The sequence below is a fragment of the Rhinolophus ferrumequinum genome, assembly GCF_004115265.2.
Source record: "Rhinolophus ferrumequinum isolate MPI-CBG mRhiFer1 chromosome 15 unlocalized genomic scaffold, mRhiFer1_v1.p scaffold_54_arrow_ctg1_1, whole genome shotgun sequence".
Taxonomy (NCBI): Eukaryota; Metazoa; Chordata; class Mammalia; order Chiroptera; family Rhinolophidae; genus Rhinolophus; species Rhinolophus ferrumequinum.
In genome coordinates this window covers 16,242,747-16,267,449 of record NW_022680357.1, presented here as the reverse complement: position 1 = coordinate 16,267,449, position 24,703 = coordinate 16,242,747, and the positions used below count along the sequence as shown (strand labels likewise).

The 24,703-nt window shown below is 45.6% G+C and overlaps 1 protein-coding gene across 5 annotated transcripts in view; it reads left to right on the top strand.

Annotated features, from left to right (window-relative positions):
• The window catches only part of DNAH3 (dynein axonemal heavy chain 3), a 121,555-nt gene that overhangs the window by 56,905 nt on the left and 39,947 nt on the right, over positions 1-24,703 (top strand). For all 5 annotated transcript variants that reach the window (XM_033102055.1, XM_033102054.1, XM_033102056.1 and 2 more), the window contains 13 exons: positions 1-114; positions 839-1,015; positions 2,804-2,895; positions 4,514-4,733; positions 5,322-5,456; positions 6,657-6,768; positions 8,265-8,506; positions 11,019-11,119; positions 12,992-13,097; positions 15,287-15,416; positions 17,573-17,818; positions 20,749-20,852; positions 23,015-23,309. In XM_033102055.1, the coding sequence (XP_032957946.1) occupies positions 1-114; positions 839-1,015; positions 2,804-2,895; positions 4,514-4,733; positions 5,322-5,456; positions 6,657-6,768; positions 8,265-8,506; positions 11,019-11,119; positions 12,992-13,097; positions 15,287-15,416; positions 17,573-17,818; positions 20,749-20,852; positions 23,015-23,309 (2,074 nt within the window). The remainder of the gene's footprint in view (positions 115-838; positions 1,016-2,803; positions 2,896-4,513; positions 4,734-5,321; positions 5,457-6,656; positions 6,769-8,264; positions 8,507-11,018; positions 11,120-12,991; positions 13,098-15,286; positions 15,417-17,572; positions 17,819-20,748; positions 20,853-23,014; positions 23,310-24,703) is intronic.

Here is a 24,703-nt window from a genome sequence, read left to right as displayed (position 1 = left end):
TGTGTGGTCTTCAACTGCTCAGATGGTCTGGATTACAAAGCCATGGGGAAGTTCTTCAAGGGGCTGGCCCAGGCTGGAGCGTGGGCCTGCTTTGATGAGTTCAACAGGATTGAGGTAACCCTGCTTCGGGGGCATAGAGGGGTTGGAGGTGCAGGAGCCTTTTTACAGGCTCCCGGCTCCTCAGGGACAGGGCCTGGTGCTTCTTCTGTATCTCTTGCACAGAATAGGTACTCGATGAATGAAACAAAAAACAGCCCCACAGATACACGATGCATATTTTATACACACGTGCACCCTCTTGCATTCATTCTTTCACTAGCTCATTCCGAACTTTATTGAGCAGCTACTATGTCATCAGATACTCACAAAGGAGTAATAAATGGTTTCTAGACTCTTACCATCTAGCAAAGAGAAATAAAAATTAAATGAAACAAGTAGAGTATGATGGACCTTTACAGTAGTGGCACAAAAGAGGCCTCACAGAAGAGGGGGTGATTGATTCTATTTGGGCGTGGAATTGAGCTCAGGAAACGGAAATGTGCAATTCAAACAACAAACAGTGTTCACATATGTGTTATAGGTCAAGCATTGTGCTGGGTGCTGGAACAAAGATCAAATACTGTGGAAACGACAGACACACACACACACACACACACACACACACCCCAATTTTCGTTTTCTTTACCAAAACCCCACATTGTGCTCCTGATTTTCAATACGAAGGTCTGGTTCTCAGGTGACTGGGTTCTTTCTTTGCTCCGCGCAGGGGACTGGGGCAGAGTGGGGAGGGTGGCTGCCGGAAACTGGAGCGCACCTCAGCCAGCCCCTGTTGCCGCAGGTCGAGGTGCTGTCCGTGGTGGCCCAGCAGATTCTCAGCATCCAACAAGCCATCATCCGGAAGCTGAAGGTGTTCGTCTTTGAAGGCAGCGAGCTCTCTCTGAACCCAACGTGCGCTGTCTTCATCACCATGAACCCCGGCTATGCTGGCAGGGCGGAGCTGCCCGACAACCTCAAGGTAAACAGCGTCCACGGATGCGGGCTGTGCCAGTGGCACAGAAACAACTGCAAGTACCCGAGGGTCTCACAGAGAAGCCACATCATGGGACCAGGTGACAGTGTTCAGCTGGGAGAAGGAAGAGTGGCGTGTTGATGGCAGTAAGATAGCACTTGGCCCCAGACCCGGTCTCATGGGGCAGGCGAGGATTTATACCTAATAACCAAGGTCAATAGGAATGACGCACCCAGACCAGACCACACGCCCTCCCCTGTGTTACTAAGCTGCTCAGGACTAAGTGGTGTCTATACCTAAGCAGGCAGTGCCAGCCCGCCGGTGAGATGGTTTGTTTGTCCCCTGCCTCCTGCTGAGCTGGCCTGAGCTGCAGCCACGGCACTAGTCATGGGCCTTGCTGCTAGTGGGAGAAGGAAAGTGCCTGTGAAGGAGAAGAAAGAGCCAGCCACGCCACCCCCCAGGGGGTAAGCGCCACATGACGTCAGCATGCCAAAGACAGGACGGGGGTGTCCTCCTGTGGGAAGAGCACCCAGCACCCTGCCTGCGTGAGAAGAGCGACCGGAGGGAGACTTCCAGGCCTGCCTCTTTACTGCTCCCAGTTACTGCTCCGTCCCCTTGAATGGAGACGCACACGGGAGAGGCCAGTCATAGCCCCACTCACTGCCTTTAATGCAGGAAGTCCTCACTGGACGGCATCCATAGGTTCTGCGACCTTCAGCGAAATGCCACGGAACAAAACCAGTATTACCACAGGCGACTGGATATACACGAGTTCGTTTCCTCCATCTGTGTTATGACGGAATGATACAGAATGAAACAACGTTACTAGAGGACCTGCTACACGTGATCCTCCACTTGCCAGAAGCACCTTCTGGTTAGTGCCCTGGAATCTTCTTCAGACTCACTGCTCTTCCTCCTCCCTGGGAGTGGAAGAGTCAGGGAGGACCGCAAGGGTGGCTCTACCCTCCAGGTCAACACAGGTCAGCGAGACTTGGACCCAGGCATCTCGTTTTTACCACCCAGTTGCTGTAACTCCCCCGGCATCCCTCTCAGCCAACAACCACATTAGTCCTGCACAAGCTGCTTCCCTGAGACAGCGTGGTACAGTCCAAACCACCAGGGGTTCTAATCCCGGCTCTCCCTCTCACTGCGTGACTTGGGCGAGTCTCTCCTCCTCTAAGATCTAAGGCGATAATCACTGTAGCTGATGTTTGTTGAGCGCCCACCACGTGCCGCACAATTTTTGAAGCACCTCTTTTATGTGGTATCATCTGTTCCCATAATCATGAGGAAGGTACAGTTGTCAGCCCATGTAGAGACGAAAGAACCGGAGCCTGGAGGGGTTACTTAATTTGTCCACAGCTAGTTGGTAACAGAACAAAGACTCCAATCAAGATGGCTCTGACTTCAGCCTTCTTCTGCTACATGTTGGTCCTGCGTTCCTCATTGACTTCTGTTGACCATATTGAACACTGGAAAGCTTCAAGGGTTGAACAATGCTCATTTGGCCTAGGAGAATGAGGTGGTAGGATAGCAGCACCGAGGGCCTTCCACACAGCCATGGAGGGACCCGTGTGACAGCGTGTACGTGGACAGGACCCGTGGGAGGGTCAGTGGAGCCGTGGGTCTGTCCAGGGAAGATGGTCCCTCTGCGCTGACTTGTCCCCCGGCCCACCTTTCCTTGATTCTCTCTGGAGTGGCCCCGGCGATCACACTCCTGCTGCTTGCTCAGGAGACGCGCCTCCCCCACCCTCGCTGTGTGCATCCAGTTTCTGAGTGGCTCTTTCTTTCCAGGCTTTGTTCCGGACAGTGGCCATGATGGTGCCAGATTATGCGCTCATTGGAGAAATCTCTCTCTATTCGATGGGGTTTCTGGACTCCAGAAGGTAGGTGACTATGGTTTTCCAGTGGATTCTAAAGGCCCTTTTTGTGTGGTGGAGTCAAGGTGGGTTTCCCATTGGAAGAAAAGAGAAATGGAGAAACAGGCTTCTGCTCACGTGTTGATCTGAATCCACCTACCCCTGGCCTTGGTCCTGACCCCTCGCTGACTGGGAAGCGACCCGGGTTCCCGGGAAAAGGCCTCCTCTTTCTTTTTGTGCACCTGGACTTCTGTTCAAGAAAGCAGCCCCTCATCTCCTGCCTACCGCTCACTCTAGCACCTGTGTGTATGCACACGTGCACACACATTCCTGAATGGCTTAAGGCAAGACTGACACACAGGAATTATTCCAGGATTGAAGGAGAAATTTTAATATAATTTAGAATTAACGTTGTTATCAATATAATATTTATTTGCTTCATTCAACTGGGTTATCTCTCATTTCAGTATTACCCAGTTTTCACACACACACACACACACACACACACACAGACACACACCAGGGTCTTTTTCACATGCACCTAGAGTTATTAATGTCATTGTGAAATGGCTGTTACTGACCTATTCCAAATTTTACCTTTGTCTTTCTACATTGTCTTGGCCATCATTAATTGATGTTTTTTTATTTATTGATGTCAGTTATTTATTCACTTGGCAGACCTTTATGGAGCCACCAACCTCATGTCCAGCCCTGTGTCAGGAGCTGGTGAGCAACAGTCTATGCTTTCGAAGTGATTCCGTCTCAGAGTGGGGACCCCCCACCCCACATGGGGCGTGTGCATAAGGATGTGAGTTAGGTGACCTTGACCTCCAAATCTCATTGGCTTAGCATAACCAAAGTTTATTTTTCACTTCCTGGGAATCCAAAGTGGGTATCGGTGATCAGAGGTAGTTCTGCCCCAAGGGAAAGGACCCGGGTTACTTATGTCCCAGCTACAACACGTGAGCATGAACCGTCTCATGGAGGACATGTTTATAGACCAGGCTGGAAGTGGCACACTCCCCTTTCATTCCGGTGCCCCTGGCTGGGGCTCCGTGGCGTGGCCACCCCCAACTGCGGGGGAGGCTAGGCCGTGTGGTCCAGTTGTGTGCCCAAGAATAAGAAATGGCAGTGCACATGAGTATCCATGTCTTGTGTGCTGAGTACATTAAAGTTTGAATTGGTTCTTAAATTTAAAAAGTGAAACGTGGACATTGAAAAAGATCGTAATGTTACAGAAGTGAAAAAAGGGAGTTTCGCCTTAGTAACCCTCAGTTCCACTCTCTGGGGATTAACATTGTGAATAGTTTGATTTATTCTTCTCAAATGTGTGTGTGTGTGTGTGTGTGTGTGTGTGTATACATACTTTCACATCTACCCACAAAAATCCATACACATAGAACTTCGCACACAGCACGTGTTATACACGCATGCGTGTGCCTGCTTTCTTCCATCCTAATTTGCAAAGAGACTTACAATGCTGCCTTAGCTCATGATGGCAACTCTGTTGAAAGGCCGTCAAATGACAGGGCCCCTCCATCATTCCACGGACAAACCTGGTTCCTGCGGGGGCCCGGGATGGTGGGACCGTCTGCTGAGCAGGACATGGGTCTCGGGGGCCTGCACATGTGTCTTTGCCTCCCAGTCTCGCCCAGAAGATTGTGGCGACCTACCGCCTGTGCTCGGAGCAACTTTCCTCCCAGCATCACTATGACTACGGCATGCGGGCCGTCAAGTCTGTGCTCACGGCCGCCGGCAACCTGAAGCTCAAGTACCCAGAGGAGGACGAGAGCGTCCTGCTGCTCCGGGCATTGCTGGATGTCAACCTGGCCAAGTTCCTGGCTCAAGATGTCCCTCTGTTTCAGGTATGCCGTGGTCTGGGGCCTGGGCCAGGCGCTGGTACCCACCTTCCGGAGGGCACACGTTTCTCTCGCACCCTTTCCACACCCTCTCCGTCTCCTGCCAGCGTCCCTGTTGCCAGATACCCTCCCCCAGACGTTAAATGATGATGGTGACGGCAACATTTCTGTCTAGTTCCTGATTTTAATAAAGATGCTTTCACCCATCCTATATTTGCTGTTAGGTATGGGTAGTTGTTTTCATCAAATTGAATTAGTTTCCTTTGATAATGGTTTTCATGCCTGTCTTCTGTACCAGGTTGTATAAGCCATAGAGACAGAAATCATGACTGTTTTGTTTTTTCCTAGTGCAATGACTGCAAGATAGCAGAGACTCATTAAATATTTGCTGACGTTTAAAATTACTGGGGAGGAAAATCATGTTGGACAGATAGCGTTAGACTTTGTAATTGTTCAAGAGTTTCGGTGCAGGAAAAACGAAGTTTGGAGTTTGTCAAAGATTTCTGCTGTCTGTAGATCTCATCTTTGGATAACGTGGAGGTCATATAGCTGATAATTCATCCTTTCTACCTTCTCTTGAATTTTTCCTACCAGGGAATTATATCAGATTTGTTTCCTGGAGTTGTTCTTCCAAAGCCAGACTACGAAGTTTTTATGGAAGCACTGAATAAGAACATCAAAAAGATGAAACTCCAGCCAGTTCCTTGGTTTATTGGGAAAATTATCCAGGTTGGTTTCTTGTATCCACATGGGAATGTACCTGTTTCACTGTTTGCTGAAATCAGGAGTTATTAGAAAGAACTGGCGCGTTGGAACGGAAATGACAGCAGTCAGAGGTGCCTGAAGAAGATGAGGTAGAGGTGAAGGCATCTTTATCTGTTATGCCTTCAGTTTTCATTTCCAAGTTGAAGTTCCAAATCCAGTATTTTTCCTATGACTATCTTCCTTGAGGTTTCTTTTTTAAATTTGGGGTCTTCCCTTTGGGAGCATCGAGCTTTGAATTAGTTAGGATTTTCTCTATTCCCAATGATAGAAACCCAACTCAAACTGCCTTAATCAACAAAAGGGAATATATTCACTTACCTAACTTGAAAAGTGTAGGAATATTTTGACCTCTGGCACAGCAGGACCCACGTTTTCATATAATGTCACCAGGAACCTCTTTCTTCATTCCCGGGCTATCTCTGCATTAAAACTTCATTCTCAGTTGGGTCCACAACAGCCAGACTGAGCTGTGCTAGGTTCAAGCTCAGAAAAAAAGAGAGCATCACTGTCCAAGTGGCTTCAGCCAGAGTCTTAGGGTTAGCTTTGAATGGGGCTGATAAAGTCACATGACCATCCCCAAACCAATTACAGGGAAGGTCATTTATGTTTTACCGCATGCGGCCTGGCTCCGAAAATCCATTTCTTCTCCTGAGAGTTCCAATCAAGCTAGAACAGCATTTAGACCTTGAGAACGGAGGTTTCCAATAGAAATGCAATTTGCTAAAATGACTACTGTTTCCCTTTCCTCTTTAAAAGCAAATGGAAAAGGTTAGGGGCCCTGAAGTCAGAGAGCCAGTGTTCACATCCTGGCTGTGCCACTGATGAGCCTGGGCGAGTGACAGCCTCCCCTGGGCCCTGTATTCCACCATTAGAAGGTGGTTAATGACACCTGAATGGATGAAATGAATCATTTCGGTAAGTCACTTGATGCTTAGCACGTAGATAGGTGTGGAATAAATAGTTCCCATCTCTTAAATAATGTGACACACACATATACATTTATTCATCCGAAAGCTATTTAATCAATATATTCAAAAAGGACTGGTTCACCCAAGGTGAACTGTGGGAGCGACGTGGGAATCCCCTTTTGACCCCTCCTTCCGCATCGTCTTCTTCTGACTTGCACGTTTGTGATGACGGATTTCTTATGATCTCTCCTCTCAGATCTACGAGATGATGATGGTGAGACATGGCTTTATGATCGTCGGAGACCCCATGGGTGGCAAGACCTGTGCTTATAAAGTATTGGCTGCAGCTCTGAGTGATTTAAACCAAGGTAAAGCTGACATCCCGGCTTCCTTGGGGACAGGACTCCTTCCTCAGTTGGCCGGCTCCATGGAGATAATGCCAGGCTGGGTTTTTGGATTTGTTGCCATCCCTGGATTGTGACATCAGAGCCAGAAATAGAATCTGGCACACAGATGTCTGCAGGCAGAAAATAAAGGAGAGAGGGAGCTTCTAACTGGCTTTTGTGTGCATGTCATTAAGCCTGGAGGAATTTTCTCAATTGCTGAACAGTTGGCTTCTCCAAAGGTTCCCCAGTGAGAGAGAAATTCCTGCCATTGCCCTAAACAAAATAATTCTAAAAGCAAAGCATTGCATGGTTTCTTTCCCTTCCCTTTTCTTCCTAGATCTTCATCCCTTCCTCTTCTTTCCCTCCCGCCTTTCCTTCCTTTTAATGTAGAGGATAAGACCTCAGACTTCTGAACCAGACCCAGACCTTGGGCAAATGAGTAAATCTCTCTTAGCCTCTGTTTTCCCAGCTGTAAAATGGGATTATTGTGAGAATTTAATGAGAGTTTGCAGGTAAATAACCTATCAGCAGTTCCTAATCAACAAATGGAAGATATGTTTATTGCCAGAGAAATTGTTTTTTGGGTTTTTTTTATTTGTTTTTTATTAAATACATGCCTGTGGTTTTGAAAAGCAGTGCCTTGTGGGCCGTGATTACACGATCCCTTCCAGTACTTTGACATTTTTTTTCTATTAGCATTTGATAATTGAATTACTGTTGGATTTTAGTTTTGGGGACTCACTTGGCTTTCGTAACTAATTTGGGCATTTCAAACTTTAATAATTTTGACATTTGAATATAGTTTAGGCAACTAGACGAAGAGAAAGGAGGCTACCCCATTTGTCTTTGCTTTGGGATTCTGCAGAAATGGTTCTTTATTTAATTCATGGCTGACACACTCCATCTTTTCCTTACTTTGAAGGGTCATGTAAAAGTGTGGTCATTTTCTGTTATTAAATACGTATGACATGCCATCTACCAGCCTGTATATTCCAGGTGGGTCCTAGTACTCCGACAGTGTGCATTTCTCAGGGCACACACTGAGCCGCTAAAGCAGAGGTTTCAGGGCTAAACTAGCCCTTCAGATAGAGAAAAGGAAAGTAGCTATCGTTTTCCAGAATCTTTTTCCTGTCAGCAGTTTCCTCATGTCAAGTCAAGCCACGGTTCTCAGGGCAGCCGACAGAGCGAGGTCTGGAAAGAGGCCTGGTAATAGGGCACCTCTGTCCTTTATTACTGCAGTTCTTTCAGGCCCAGGCCAATTCCCATAGAACTTCAGGAGAAACTATGGTGAGAAACTAATGGTTGTCATAACCTAGCAGCCTAAGGCATTGCCTACTCAGGTATCCCGGTCTTTATAAGCCCTGTCCTCAGGTGGCATATTTCTAAAGGTTGGGTGGACTTGGAGACGGCGTCGTCTCTTGTCTGATGGTCTGGTCTCACTAGAACCTTTGTAACGCGGGTGGGACCTTCTTGCCCAGCCAACCAGATGGAGGAATTCCCCGTGGAGTACAGGATCATCAACCCCAAAGCCATCACCATGGGGCAACTGTACGGGTGCTTTGACCTCGTGAGCCATGAATGGACTGACGGCGTTCTCGCCAACACGTTCCGGGAGCAAGCGTCTTCAATGTCTGAGGAGCGCAAGTGGATTGTATTCGATGGGCCAGTGGATGCTATTTGGATCGAAAACATGAACACGGTTCTGGATGACAATAAAAAGGTAGCTACTTCCTAAATGTGCTAAACAAACACATTTCCTAAAATAAATTATCTAGATTTCACAACTTCAAAAAAAAAAAAAAAAAAAAAGGTAGCTACTGAGTCTGCCGTCACTTTCACGTGGGCGGGGTATAGACTTTTGTTAAAGTGAGCGATCGAGTGAAACTATATAATACATATGCGTGTGTGGCTTACACTAAGAATAACTGCCTCACAAGAAAGGAACAGTTACCAGTTGGTGAACTAAGCGTCTGGTTGTAGTATGGGAGGTAAGCCGTGGGTGTTTGGAGACAAGGTTGTCCGTGGTTAAAAGCCTTGGTGCTGGCCTCAGATTGGACCATGAGCTTTACCACTGAGCTGGGCTGTGTTGGGCAAGTTCCGTTACTTGTCTGAAATCAGTTTCCTGATTTGTTAAAAGGTAGTCATAAAATGGGGGTGCTGGTACTTCAATAAGAAAGTACATCCACAGCACCTGACATGTGCGATGTGTTTCGGCTTTCTATGGCTGTTCAACAAACGACCTTCATACTCAGTGGCTTCAAACAGCCATTTACTTTGTTCGTGATGTTGTAGATTAGAAATTTTGGAAGGGCTCAACGGGGCTCCGCTCGTTGTGATGGCAGCTGGGGCAGCTCTCCGGAGGATTCACAGCCAAGGTGGCTTCTTCACTCAGTGTCTGGGGCTCATTCCTCCTTAGCCTGTCTATTTCTCTCTCTCCCTCTCTTCCCCTCCCTCCACATAGCACTTCATCCTCTAGGCCTGTCCACACGGCTTGAGCTGCTCACTAGGTGGTCTCAGGGGAGTGACCCTTAGGTAGTGGCTGATTTCTAAGAGGCAGGAAGTAGAAGTTTCCATGAAATTAGGAGCGTTGCTTGGAACTGGCACAGCTTCACTTTCTCTGAATCTCTTGGTCACAGAAGTCACAGGGCCTGAGCAGATTCAAGGGGTGGAGCCGGAGACCCCATGTCTTGATGGAGGTGGGCGGGGTCACCCTGCAGAAGTGCCCATGGGGAGGGAGAGAGGCAGGAACCGGTGGGAAATAGGTCTATCACATGAAGCTGAAGAGCTCAACTGTGGAGCCAGACAGGCCGGCGTCAGAGCCGGTCCCACTGCTCAGTGTACGGCCTCAGACAGGCTGTTCAGTCTCTCTCTACTGCTGTTTGATCACCTGCCAAGTGGGGAGAATGTGTCCACCTCACAGTGCTGTTGGGAGGACTAGAGAAACGGCTTATAATAGTGCTAGGTGTCAAGCAAGCGCTGCGTAACTGTTTGTTAAAATCAAATCGATCACCATTCCAAGGAAGATTTCCCATACTGAATATGTATCGTCATCCAGTCAGACTATGCTTTCCTACTGTCTTTAAATTTTCCAAGATGAAGGGTGAGTCATGTTCAATGGAAGGCCCCGTGGTCCAAGTTATACCTTTACACTGATGATGGCACGTGCACAATTTTGATTATATACCAAATAAAAACAAATAAGTTTTATTATATAATATGGACTACGTTATATAAACTAACTGTACAAATGTGTCAGTTGGTCTTGACATCGGAAGTATAGAGAGTCATAATCAGTGAATTTTGTGATGGCTCTTCTGGGCTCTGAGTATAAATCCAACTGTCACAAGTATGGGTCGTTTTACTTTTCCTGATATTCAGAGATGGCACTGCTGGTGGTGTGAGCCCCAGTACAGCCGGGACCTTCCTGGGGTGCAAGGAAGGACCTGTTTCTAGCTGTGTTTGATGTGGACCAGGAAATATGCAGGGAACCGTTTAGCCGCAATTGAGGAAGAGCAGCCGGGAGTGATGGGGTGTCCTCTTTTACCCTGGGAGGCCAAAGCTGCAGGCCGTCCGTCTTATGGCTTAACCGGCTCGCTCGAACCCACGTGGGTGAGCGGGAATCAGCATCTGTACTCGGCGGCTGTCCTAGGTACTCGCCCTACTCTCAACGGATACGCCTGCTAAGCACGAGGGTTTCCATGTCCTTCCCTTCCTTCCCAAAAAGGAATTACGGAGATCTTCTCACGCTAGCTCGGGACTAATCTATGGGGGAACCCAAAAGGAGTCTTTTATGGGAGACGTGAGCAAATAAAACAGGATGAAGGTGCGCAGAGGAGGGAACCGTGAGACTGGCTGTGGTCTGGAAACGTCTCGATCCTTCCTCAAAGGCTGCAATTCAGTGACTCTCTGGAGTCTCTGTTTAAGATTACAACTCCCCTGACCCTGACTGAGCATTCCCCAACCCCTTCTTCTACTTTGTTTTTCTCCAAAGCACTTCTACTATTTTACAGACCATGGGTTTTGCTCGTGATCTGTGTCCTCCCAGCAGAATGAATATAAACCCCAAGAGCATAGGGGTTTTTGTCTGTTTTATTCTGTGAACCTAGAGCCGTGCCTGGCACAAGAAATATTTAGTGAATGAACTCAAACCATCTGTCTCCACCGAGGCCTTCCACAGGCAGCTGGAATTTACCCCTTTGCCGACCGGGCACCCCTCTGCTTTGTGTTTTCAGCTGTGTTTGATGAGTGGGGAGATTATCCAGATGAGCCCCAAGATGAGTCTGATCTTCGAGCTGGCCGACCTGGAGCAGGCGTCTCCCGCCACTGTGAGCAGGTCGGTCGCGGAGAGAGGCGTGGCCTCGCTCCCCCTGCACAGGAGGGGCAGCTCTGAAAAGCCCCGCGTGTGACTGAGCCCACGCAGACCACCCACATTATTTATTGTCACTTAGATTTGTCATCAAATCTGTCCTCAACATGCTGGTAAGAGGCTTAAAACGTGGCAAGCGCCTTGCGAGAGTTTGACATAACCTCCTAAGACTGAACCTTCACATGCCTCGTGACCCAGTGTACACCCCAGAAGAAACTTGGCCCATGTACAACAGGAGACATGGACAGGAGCTTTCCCAGTGACACAGTTCACATAACAAGCTCTTGGAAACAACCCAAATGCCCGTTTACATTGACTTAATAAGTATCGTACAGTCACAAATGGTACACACAGAGAGGGCTGAAAACATGTGCACACAGTTTAAGAAAGAACAAACTGTATTAAAATTGTAATTATCAATATACGTAGACTGATCACAAAAGATTGATCACAAGTCACGTTTGACTTCTGCAATTACTAGAGGCTCTCAAAGTGGTTCCCATCAGTGTAATTTTAATACAGTTGTCCTTTCTTAAAACATGTATACATTTTTTTGGCACCCTCTCTATATAACTCACTCAGTAAATGAATTGTACTGACCTGCAACTCTGTGGATAAATGTTAGTAAAATTAAAGATAAAATCTTAGTAATATTATGTATAATAGTAAGCCCACAGTGTTACATATAGCACAATGCTCCCTAATAGATTGTTAAAAACAACTAAAATAAATATACATTTGAGGATCATAAAGAAATGCTGTAAGACTACATAAGAAGGAAAGAAATCAAGGAACAGGTGAACATGAGATCCATATGCTGTGTTACCTGAGGTGAGAAAGCCAGGAGGAAAGGATAATGGAGACCATATGGTTAGATGAAGGTTATTGTCACGCTCCTAGCTTCTGTCTGGGTGGTGGCTTCAGGGGCACTGACTACATTTTTGAAAACTGTTAACTAAGAAAGGCAGTGCATGGGCAAATGATGCATGTGCCAAAGGTGTAATTAGTCTGGTGCTATGTACCTGAAGTCCATAAGAAATAAAGTAAACCAGTCCATGCTCCCAAAGGTGGTGAGGGAGTAGAAGGAGCACATGGCAGTTTAGACCAACCTGGGCTCCCACCCTGCCGTGCCACTTGCTAGCTGTGTGACCTCTTCCAAGTCACTTAGCCTCTCTGAGCCATGGTCTCCTCCGTCTGAAATGTAGATCGTAAGGAAGAATATCTAGAGATGAAAGCATTTAGGACCTAGCATAGTGCCTGGTATATAACAGAAGACCAATAAATGGTAACAGGTATTGGTAACAAACGAGAGTACGTGGATGTAACAGATGGAAAAAGAACACATGCTACACGAAGCGTTGCATGTCAGTACATTACCAGACGTACTGTACTGATGTGATCATGATAGAAATGGTTTCCATCGAGGAAGAGTTTTTTGTGTGCTGGGCATAGTGCTACATTCTTTATGGGCGTTTTATTTGATCAATACAACAGCCTTATGAGCTACATATTTTTTACGTTCCTCAACTTGCAGAGAAGGACAGAGAAGTTCAGAGACAGTAAAGAAACCTTGCCCAAGGTCACTCGATTAGTAGGGTCTGAGGCTGGGATTTGAACCCAGGTCTCTCTGGCTCTCAAGACCCAGCTCTGAGCACTGGTCTCCGCCCTTTCCCGACAAAAATCTGTGCCCCTTCTCTTTGGCCTGGAGCTGGTGAGAGTCTGTGACCTGCCCCAAGCTCAGCCCCTTACCTCGCCGTGCTGATGGCTCTTGTCTCACCCCTGTGTGCCTGGGAGCCCGGACGTGGACCAGGCTGGTCTCTGTGTGTGCTCGCCACACAGGTGCGGGATGATCTACATGGAGCCCCACCAGCTGGGCTGGAAGCCCCTGAAGGACTCGTACATGGACACACTGCCCTCCAGCCTCACAGAGAAGCACAGGGAACTGGTGAGACCTCCTTCCCTCCCCGTCCCTCTCGGGCTCCCACTCATCTCGACGGCCTTCTGGGCACATCTTCACCTTCCCGTTCCAGGAGGCAAGGAGGGGCAGGGAATTCCCTGTCTGTCTGCAGTTATCTGGCTTCCTGGCTGCCTGCCAGTTTTCTGACTTTCTTCTCCCTGTGGTGGGGATGCGGTGGTGAGATCAATTTCTCTGTTTTCTTCTACCTTCTTGCTCATTCCTTGTTCCCCCCAGTGGAGAATTCTGGCACTTGAGAAACACTCTATATGGTGGCGGGAATGTCACCCCTGCCCCGTTCCCCAACCAGCATCAGTGTCTCTAGAAGTTGCTCTAGAGATGGAGCAGGCTGGGAAGGACGGCGTTCCTCTCTGGACTACCACTCCCCATCCCGGTAACCCGCACTCCATGCCTCCCACCTTGGGGGAGCTGGGACCAGTTAGAAATGCTTTCATGCGGCTATGAAGAATATCCGTGTTCTTCTCCCCTTCCTAAAAGAGGCGCGGACGTTCAGGCCAGGTGGGTACCTGTGTGCACGTCAGGCTAGGGAAGCAGGAAGACACCCGTGCTTGTGCTGCTCTCATCTTTCCTTGCTGTGATCGAGTTCCCTGGGAAGGTTTCCCACTGCAGACGCCAGGGAGGGTCTGAGCTGGGCTCCCTTCCCACGCTGGAAACACTCTGGGGAACCGTGTCGGATGGCCCCATTCCTGTCACATGTTCACACACATACAATGTATATAAGCACGTACGTTTATACAGACACGTGTATAAACCACACACACACACACACACACACACACACACGGAAAGCTGCCAGGTCCCCACACTCGGGAAGCCCTCAGCACTCGCTACCCAGAGTCCTTAGCACAGAGACACTCCTCAGGGCCTCTGAGACTGTGATCTGGCCCAGCCCACAGCTTTACCCTCATCACCTGCCCTCTTCTCGGCCTCAGCTCGTTACCCTCCAGCCTCGTGTCCTGTTCCCATTCCTAGAAAACCCCAGGTCTCACTCCTCAAGGCCTTTACACGTCTCATTCCTCTTCCTGGGGATCTTGCCCCGTTCCTTCTCATGAGTGACGTTTCATCTTCGTCAGCCAGATCTCAGCATCAGGGCCCCCTCCTTTAACAAGCTGTCCCTGCCCACCTAAGAAACCCTCGTGTTAGTCCCCACTGTAGCACCTTTATTTGTTTCCTGCTAGTCCTTTCCGTGATCTAAGTATTTGATTCATTTCCTTGTCTGTTTAGTTGTTCACTGTCTCCCCTGCCCCTTAGTAAGCCCACACGGGCAGGGACCTTGTCTGTCTCATCCATCTTTTATCCTCAGCACCTGCTACCCTGCAATTGCTCAATAAATATTTGTTGATTGAATGAATATACCACATGTCTATGTACACGCATATTTTCCTACATCCGTGTAAATGCATTGGTGCATTCATACGTGCCCACGTGCCCACATACGTGTGCATCTCTGAATATGCTTGCTTAGTGATGACCTGCCACTTGCCAAAATGACTCAAGAGAATTTCTAGTGACAGTCATAAATAAACTATAACAACAACAACAACAAAAACACCTAAAGTAAGAGGAGAAAGTAAGTCGAGTGATTTTTTTAAAGAGTAAATGGGGTGGGGAACAGAGACAAGAGACAAGAATTATTATACCCACAAATAGGTGTGTACATATACAGACATACAGAGAATTACTGCAAATGAGCGTCCAATTTGGCTCTGACTTCCTGTGGCCACTTTATTTAGGTGTCTTGCCTTACGAATGCCGGTCATTTGCAAATCGATTGCTCAGAATTCCTGACATTTTGTTTTAGTTTTACTTTATTATTCATTTTTAGAATTCCTAACATTTTATAGAAACAAGGTCAGATACTGTGCTTGGGTCCGCAGCTGATTTCGCGTCCTGTAGCTGACCACAGTAGCCCTGAGCCTCTGTGAGTGCCCAGCTCTGGGCAAGGGAGTGGGAGGGGTGTGGATGGCCTGTGGGCAGCACAGTTCACTAAGTGGGAAGCTGGGGGCAGGGCCTTGGTCCCTGTGGGTTTTGCCCAGTAAAGATACACTCAAAGTAGTCGGCAACCTGACCACCACCTCCGGCGACCCTGAGGTATGCCAAGCTCTTGGTCTTACACGCATAGCTTGGTAACATATTCAAATGTCCTTCCCTCCTTTCAGGTCAATGACATGTTCATGTGGCTTGTCCAGCCCTGCCTGGAGTTTATTCGCCTTCAGTGTAAATTTGTAGTACAAACGTCTCCCACCCACCTTGCCTTCTCAATGATGAAGCTGTACTCCTCTCTGCTTGGTAAGCGCTACCCACCGTTCTTAAGTCAGGTTGGGGTGGGGTGTTGTTCCTCCCGTGAATGACAGTGAGACAGGCATTTTGGTCTGGAACAGGCAAGCCTGTGGAGCGCAGATAGAGCTCGGTGGAAAGAGTCCATGTGTTTTGGCTTTAGCCTTGATCTTGGATTGATTTCTTGGGTGTTCTTGTGCCTAATTCCTTATCCGCACAATGGGAGTTGGAATTCCTGTCCCCCTTTACCTAGCAACGATATCCTGGAGGGAGATGGATTTAGATGATGCATGTGAATGTACCTCAGAGAAAAGAGTCTGAAAAATATAAGATTGGAAGTCAAGAAAACTTACAAAAATCTGAATTCGCAAAACACATAGATACACTAAAGGAGACCTGATCTCATTGGTCTACAAAACTAGGGAACTTCCCCTGGACGTGGGCAGTACATAAACCATAAACCCACTGGCTTAAACGTCCTGGAGAAGTGCCCTATAGCGACCTCACATAGAGCAGATGTCACTGGATTCTACTCGAGATGACAAAAGATGCATCCATTGGAGAACTTTTACTGGATGCCATTTCTTTTTCGAGATCGCACATAACTCAAACTCAAGATGGATGTTCTTCCAACTTCTGCTCCATGGACCTATTTTCTCAGCCCCTTTCTTCCAAAGGCATTACAGATATAGATCAAAAAAATGGATCATGGTGAACACTGAAGTGGAGACTTTCTTTGGCTAAATATTATCTGATTTTCTAAAATTAAAATTACAGCAATTTTTTCAAAAGCATACCAATTGCATACAGTGTCTGTATTTGCAATATTATTTGTAAGTTTTGCGTCTTTTCCTTACCTCTGTTTCCTGTCCTTGTATAGATAGTATCTCCTCCAGGAAAGAGGGCAGGAGCATGAGAAATGGACTCATTGTCTCCAGCACTCAGTGACCTAATAATCTCTTACATTCCCGAATCTATAACTATGAATCCTGTCAGAAGAGCTCAAATACATACAACTCCTAAAAATTGGGGGCTGGCTTTGAGTGCACACTTATCTGATTTCAGAGCTCTAACTTTTTACTCTGTCAATGTTAAAATGCTATCATTAACAAGGCCTTAAGATAAGGACCACGAAATACATTTTTTAGCCTTTTATTTTGGAATAATTTTAGAGTTACAGAAAATCGTCAAAAGGGTAGAGAGGCCTGCATCCCTTTGCCTAGCTTTTTTCATGTTCACATCTTACATAACCAAGGTACAATTATCAGAATAAAGAAATTATCATTGATGCTATCTTTTAACTGCACTGTAGAATTCATTTGAATTTTACCAGTTTTTCCACAAATATCCTTTTTCTGTTCCGGAATCCAATTCAAGATGCTACTTATATTTAATTGTTTATCTCCTTGCTCTCCCCCGACCTATGACAGCTCCTCCCTCTTTTCTTGCCTTTCATACCCTTTTCATTTGGTAAATACCGGCCAGTTATTTTACAGACTGTCTCTCAATTTGCCTCATGTTTTCTTATATTTAGATAGAGGTTACGCATTTTTTGTCCCAGTCCCACAGAAGTGACAATGTAGCCTTCTCAGTACAGCCTATTATTGGTGACGGGTCACCTTTGGTAAGAGCCAGTCTCTCGATTGGGAAGTTACTACTTTTCCTTTGTCATTCATAAGTATCTTGGGGAAGATACTTTGAAACTATGTACACATTTTATTTCTCCTTAGTCTTTCACCCACTGATTTTAACCTCCCTTGGTGGATGGTGCCTACATATCTAGAGGATTCATAAAGACAGAAAGTAGAAGGGTGGTTGCCAGCGGAGGGTGGGGAGAGGGTAATCTGGAGTTAGTGTGTAACGAGCACAGGGTTTCAGTTTTACAAGATGAAAAGCGTTTTGGGATGGATGGTGGTGATGGCTGCACGGCGGTATGAATGTACTTACCTGTCCACTTAAAATGGTTAAGATGGTAAATTTATGTTATGTGTATTTTACTACAGTAAAAAAAAAAAAAAATAGAAAAAAGTGTGTGTGGATCAAGGATCCGGCAAGTGACAGCCACTCAGCCAGTATCAGTCCTCTCGCCAGGCCCCCCACAGACAGAGCCCCCCCCCCCCCCCGTCCACAAACACACCTGTCATATGGTCCCCTTTTCTTGCTTTTAGATGAAATCAGGCAAATAAAAGAAGACAACAGTGAATCACCTGAAGGTCCGACAAGCCAGCAGGTCTTCCTCTGGCTGCAAGGTCTGTTCCTCTTCGCCTTGGTGTGGACCGTGGCCAGTACCATCAACACAGGCGGCAGAAGGAAATTCGATCTCTTCTTCCGCAACCTGATCATGGGCCTGGATGATAACAACCCAAGGCCCAAAAGCGTCAAACTCACCAAAAACAATATCTTTCCAGAAAGAGGTAATTTACTACCTGGATTTTTTTTTCTTTTCTGTCTTACTGTCGTCGTTTGGATCCTGTGTTCCAAACCCAGCCAAAATGTGTGGACCAAGTAAGGCCTTTACGAAAGCCAAGAATGATTTTGCCTGAGTGGGTTCACTTCTTCGGAGCTGCCCACGTATGTAGAGATAGGTGGCCCTGAAGTCAGGGTCTCATGAGGTATTTTAAATACTTTTTTAATTTAGAAAAAGTTGATAGAACTTTTTTTTTTTTTTTTTTTGCAGCATTACCCATAATCCCATCAGTCAAATAGGACCCAGGAAACAGAATGAAAAATATAGCCACTTTTGTTTTTCTAACTCCCTTCTAGTCCTGTTCTGTGTGTTCACAATGTGTCATGTCATGGTGATTATGGTATTAATATTTCTTATAATTTTTGTCATTGTAATCTGATATTGAAATGTTTATGATTTTGCTACATATATTATCTTCAAAATTATCACTTTAGTGATCTATTACTATTCTCTTATATGCGTGACATCTTCTACTAAAAGATTTAAAGGTGTTTTCTTTTAAGTAGCTTTAATTGTTTTTTTCTTACCACACAAGTAATACATTACATAAAATTTAGAACATGCAGAGAAGGGAATAGAAGAAACTAAAGGTAAGAAATAGAAGAAAACAAAGGTAATCCCACTATCTGGAAATAATCCCTTCTTATTTTTTTCTTTGAGTTTTTTCTATATTTCTATAATAAAAACAGGATCATACTATAAATACTTTCAAATCGTTTTACTTTCTGTGATTATAAAAATGTATATGAAAGGCCATGAGGGAACTTTCAGGGGTGATGGTGATGTACGTATTGAGAGAAATTTGGGTCACACAGATACATGCATTTGTCAAAACTCAGTGAATGTACACAGACTTGTAAATTTCATTGTGCGTAAGTTTTGTATCAAAAGAAAAAACGTATAAGCAAATACTGAACAGTTAATGATATAAGTGCCGAAGTATTTATGGGAGTGTGTATAGATGTATACAGTTCACTTTGAAGTGTGTCAGAAAATAAGATGGCTTAATGGATGGATAGAGGGATGATAGTTATGTGATAAAACAAAAAGGTAATGGTAAAATTTACAAGATGGGTATACAAATGTTCACTGTACATGCTCTTTATGTTTGAAACTTGACATAATCCTAAAAACTGAATAAGGAAGTAGTTGCTGCTGCCCCCTTTCCCACCACACCCACACTTTCCCCAGCACACCTGGCAGGCTTCGTGTGGTACACGGTCCTCTGTCAGAGGACGTGCACAGAGGTCCTGGACCAAGCCATTAGGGAGACATTAGGTAGTGCATTCATTCTTTTCCCCCTATTTTATGGGGGCGGAGGGTAGTTTCGTGTATCCTTTTTATTGTGGTAAAAATAACATATCATAAAATTTACCCTTTTAATCATTTTTAAGTGTACAGTTCAGTGGTATTTAAGATATTCACATTGTTGTGCAACCATCACCACTATCCAGCTCCAGAACGTTTTTCATCTTCCCAGACTGAAACTCCATACTACTGAAACACTAACTCCCGATTTCGCTCTTTCCCTATCGCTTGACAACCACCATTCTACGTTCTGTCTCTATAAAATTGACTCCGCTAGGAACCTCATATAAGTAGAATCATACAGCATATGCCCTGTTTTGACTAGTTTATTTCACTTAGCATAATGTCTTCAAAGTTCATCCATGCTGTAGCGTGTGTCAGAATTTCCTGCCTTTTTAAGGCTGAGCAATATTCCATCGTACGTATAAATTACATTTTTCTTCTTCATTCATCCATTGATGGACACTTGGGTTGCTTTCAACTTTTGGATTTCGTTTTAGATTTACAGGAAAATTGAGCAGAAAGTACAGAGTTCCCATCTACTCCTTCCCCAAACTAACCCCCACAGTTTCCCTTATTAACACCTGTATTAGTGTGGTCCATTTGTGTAATTGATGAACCCGTATTGATACATTAGGTGAAGTCCATAGTTCGCATTTAGGGTTTACTCTGTGTTGTACAGTTCTGTGGGTTTTGACAAATCCATAACGTCATGTATTTACCATTATGGCATCAGGCCGAATAATTTCACGTTGCCCTGAAATTCCCCTAGCTCCACCTGTTCATACCCCTCTCCCCCCTTTAGCCCCTGGCCACTACTGATTATTTTACTGTGTCTGTTCTTTTGCCTTTTCCAGAGTGTGATATACTTGAAATCATATAGAATGGGTGAAATTTTTATCAATCACATACCTCATAAGAGACGCGTATTTAGGATAAAAGTATAAAAAAGTACTACAGTTCAATAATAAAAAGAGAAATGAAGGCATAGTGACTAACCCCTTAATGGCTTACATTATTTTTTTAACTACTATTTTAGAAGCAGCTTTTAGGAGGCAGTTTCTCTTGTCACGAATAATGATTTATCTGAAGTTCAGCAGGTCCTTCAGTTTCACATCAGCTCCTCTTTAGCTCCATTTAAGTAAAATAAAATTTAACGTCTTTATTTAAAAATAGTATATAACAAATGAGCCCATTCTTATAAAATCCTTTCTTGCATCTGCCTGCCCTTCTGTCTTCAGTGTGTTTGTGTCCCTAGAGAGAGGGCTAGAAGGATTGCCATCAAAAGTTCTTTATGAGGGTAAGATTCAGAGTGATGTATTGCCCCTTTATTGTTGTTGTACTTTTCCGTACTTCCTGTTTATAGTATGAAAAAATAATTATTTGTATGCATAGCACCTGTCATTTTTATAGTGTGTACAGCTACCAACAGTGTGGAAGTTTCACCACAGCCATGCCAGCACTGGTGGTTACACTTTCCGATGCCTCTAGCTGAGGTAGTTAAATACCTCAAATAGGAAATGTAAACCCCTGGTGTGCCAATGCTCTTTTCTGTTTCTTTGGGTCCAGGAAGCATCTATGATTTTTATTTCCTCAAGAAAGGTAGTGGACATTGGGCCACCTGGACAGAGTACATCACCAAAGAGGAGGAAATAATCCCAACTAATGCAAAGGTAAAAGAGAGGTATTGGGGTACTGGATGTGTTGGGGTGGTAGATGGGAGGGGATGGGGTCAGGGTGAGAGAGGTACAGGGATTAAGAAGTACAAATTAGTAGTTACAACATAGTCACGGGGATGTAAAGTAAAGCACGCGGAATAGAAGCAATAATATGGTAATAGCTATGTATGGTGCCAGGTGGGCTCTAGGCTAATTAGGGGGATCGTTTCTTACATGATGTAAATGTCTAACCACTACGCTGTACACCTGAATTTGATAAATTGAAAAACGGGGGGAGGGGGTGGGGGGAAGGAGGGAGGTGAAGGAGAATAAGAGGTTCAGATTTCCAGGCATAAAACAAATAAGTCATGGGGATGTAATGTACTGTAATGTACAGCATGAGGAATAGAGTCAATAATATTGAGATAATGTGGTCCGGTGGCAGATGGTTGCTAGACTTCCAAGGTGATCCCTTCTTTAGGTCTATAAATGTTGAGTAACTATGGTGTGCCCCTGAAAGTAATATAATATTGTATGTTACCTATATTTTTAATAAAAATCTTAAAAAAAAACACCAGAAGTATTGGCCACAGAACTTTGGTTTCCAAAATGACCCAGGTATTCTCCAAGGCAGAAGAACACATTGTTTCTGTGTTAGCATTTTAAAGCACTTTCTTTAAAATGAGCTGGGTTGAGCCTTTAAGAGCATGGACTTTAGAATGAGGGACCCATTTTATGGCTCTAGGTAGCATCTAAGGGGCATAATTTGTCTTTCTGGGGATGGCTTCAGATAGTTCAGGCCCCAGATGGAGGGAGATGGTGGAGGGGAAAGTGGGAATGTTGACAACCAGGTCAGACCTCAGGCAGGACTACAGCTGTCGTGACAGCAGGGGTGAATGTGTGCTGCATTCAGGGTACACCGGGGGGTCGGGGGGCTGCATGTGTGAAGGAACCCCGAGCACTGAGATTCTAAACTTTAATTTTCCTTTAAGAGCTCAGTCATGTGAACTCCAGAGACTTGAAATCTTGCTGAATTCATACAAATAAAAAGAGTCCAATGCAGAAAATATTTTCAGTTCTGCTGAGAATTTTTCCTTGTCAAACAATTGTTCTAGTCCCTGACAATAAAATCTATGAAACCCCACTTGCTTTAAATTCCCTGTCGTTGTGGCAAAATAGGTATCTTGCACCTGGTTCCGCATTCAGCATCACTCCCGGCTATGTGGCTGCAGACTGTTTAGTCAGCAATCCTCCTGCCTCAGCTGTTTCCATGTGAAGTTGAGCTAATAATACACCTGCCTCAAAGGGCTACTGGGAAGACTGCAGGGGGTGATACAGGCAAAACATCCTTAGCTCAACATCTACTGATGGTCTTCCTGCCCACTGCAGGTCCCTGGTCCTGTCTGCCCTCTTACCTTTGATCAGACACGCCAAAAGAAGCTGAGCCTTTGTCTAGCAGCAGTCACAGGGCCATAAGGTGCTCTGCCGAATGTATTGGGCATTCCAGAAGCCCAAGACCAAGCCCTTAGCGTCCACTTGGGGTTGGAATGCCAGGAAAAGTGGTGCCATCCCCGTACTGGAAAAGAGGTTAAGAGGAAGTAGGTCTTAGAACCAAGAACCTGAGTGTTGGGAAAAGCAGATCACGAACAAGCCCAAGGAAGGGGGGTCGAGGGTCATACCCAACCATTCTCAGCCAAGCAGTAGAGATGGCACATGGAGGCGACAGGTTGGTTCCGAGCAATGGTCTCAGAGGGCAGCAGCTATGGACCCGCCTTTATTGTAAGTGGTGTTTGGGATGTGACAGTTCAATGGTTAAGAATATGAACTTTAGAATCAGACAAGCTGGGATTCAAATCCCACATTTCCACTTACTTGCTGTGCTGTAGAAGGGCCCTGGGCCTCAGTTTCCTCATCTACAAAACCGGGACAATAATGCCCGTTTTTACACGCATTATCTCATTTAATCCCTAACACAGCTCCGGGAACTAGGTACCGTTATTATCCCACTTCACAGATGAAGAAACTGAGACCCCTGGAGAGATTAAATACTCAAGGTCAAAAAAAAGCAGTAAGGTGTGGAGCTAAATGGGTAGTGAGGCTGGAACTAGGCCTTCTGAGTGCCAGGACCCCGCTTCCGGGGCCCAGTACCAAGGCTCTCCCTTGTCTCTGTGGCACAGGTCTCAGAACTCATCATCCCCACAGTGGAGACAGCCCGGCAGTCATTCTTCTTGAAAACCTACCTGGACCATGAGATTCCAGTGCTATTTGTGGGACCCACAGGCACTGGCAAATCAGCCATCATCAACAACTTCCTTCTTCACCTTCCCAAAACTACCTACCTGCCCAACTTCATCAATTTCTCGGCCAGGACCTCAGCCAATCAGACCCAGGACATCATCATGTCCAAGCTGGATCGGCGGCGGAAGGGCCTCTTTGGGCCTCCCATTGGGAGGAAGGCAGTGATATTTGTGGGTAAGGCATCGACCTGGGTCTGGACACAACCAGATTCTCCCACTCCAAGCCACCGCAAGCCAGAACCTCCCTTTGTAGGGCCACTCCACAGTTTTCTTCTCTTTGAGATAAAATATTTCGGGTTAATATAACTTAGTATTCCTTCCTTCCCTCCTCCCTCCTTTTGTTTCTTTAGTTTTCCTTTTCTTTCTTCCTCCTTTCATTACCAAGGATGTGTTGACCAAGTATGATATGCCACATGTTCAGTAAGTAAGGCGTGATGCAGGCCTTTTGCCTGAGGCAGGCTCCTGCGTTCTCCTGAGATGAAGCCGAGCCCCTGGGTCAGGCCGGGTCACTTTGTGGTAAGAAGTAGTTCCAGAAGGGGGTTAGGGTATTTGCCCTCTCACGTCTCCAAAAGCAACACACTCTTTGTGATAAGACCCTTGTTCTATTTTGTGTCAGATAAATACGTTATGAGTAGATGAAGAAACCTAATATTGCTAAATAAATATTGTGAAATAAGCACATTGAATTTTCCCAGGATTTTACCTGTTTACAGAGCTCTTCCTCGTATATTTCAGGTGAGCCTCACAACCCTGTGAGGTTATTAAGCATCATGATCATGTTAATAGTTAATTGAGGCTCCAGAAGGTTAAATTCCCTGTTCAAGATCAACCATCTAGAAAATTTTGGAGCTGTGATCCAGACCCAGGTTTCTTGGTGCCAAATACATTTTCCACTATCTTACTGCCGACTTGCGGAGTTCTCATTTAGTAATAGTAAGGCCCTACTCTTCTGGGTTATCTCATTGTCTTTAAATTTTATAATTGATAGTGACTATTACATGTATTTACATCCTTGCTAGCTAACATCAGTTCTTTAAAGGCAGGGATCCTATTTTAGTTTCCCTTTTTCTCCCTATCTCCTTTCCTCCAACGCGTTCTCCCTTCCGATTTTTAAGGCATATCCAAAAACAGTTTTAACTTTGCAGCCAAACAGATCTAGATTCACCTCTCACCTTTTAACCCTGGGCACATTGTGACTTAACTCCCATGACCCTCAGTACCTCACAGTAACGTAAAGGTAACACTATCTTCCTTGCAAAGTTGTTGTTTGGATTCGATGAGATGATAGGTATAAAACTCCTGACACAAACGGGGCATTCAGTCACTGGTCTTTGGAGAAAAATTAAAAGGTTTCCATTTTGTTAAGTGCCTCCTTATGGGCAGAGACTGGGTGATAGGCCACTGGGGAAAGTCAGTTCTTGCCCTTGAGAAAGTTGCAGTCTCTTCTTGCCATGTTGGTTTCGCTCCTCAAAATCCCAGTCCAAAGCCAGGCTCCACAACATTGAAGTTCAGCTGTTCCCTGCTGTTCGAATTAAGTACCCTGTTGGCTGGGAGTGTGACTGCCTTCCT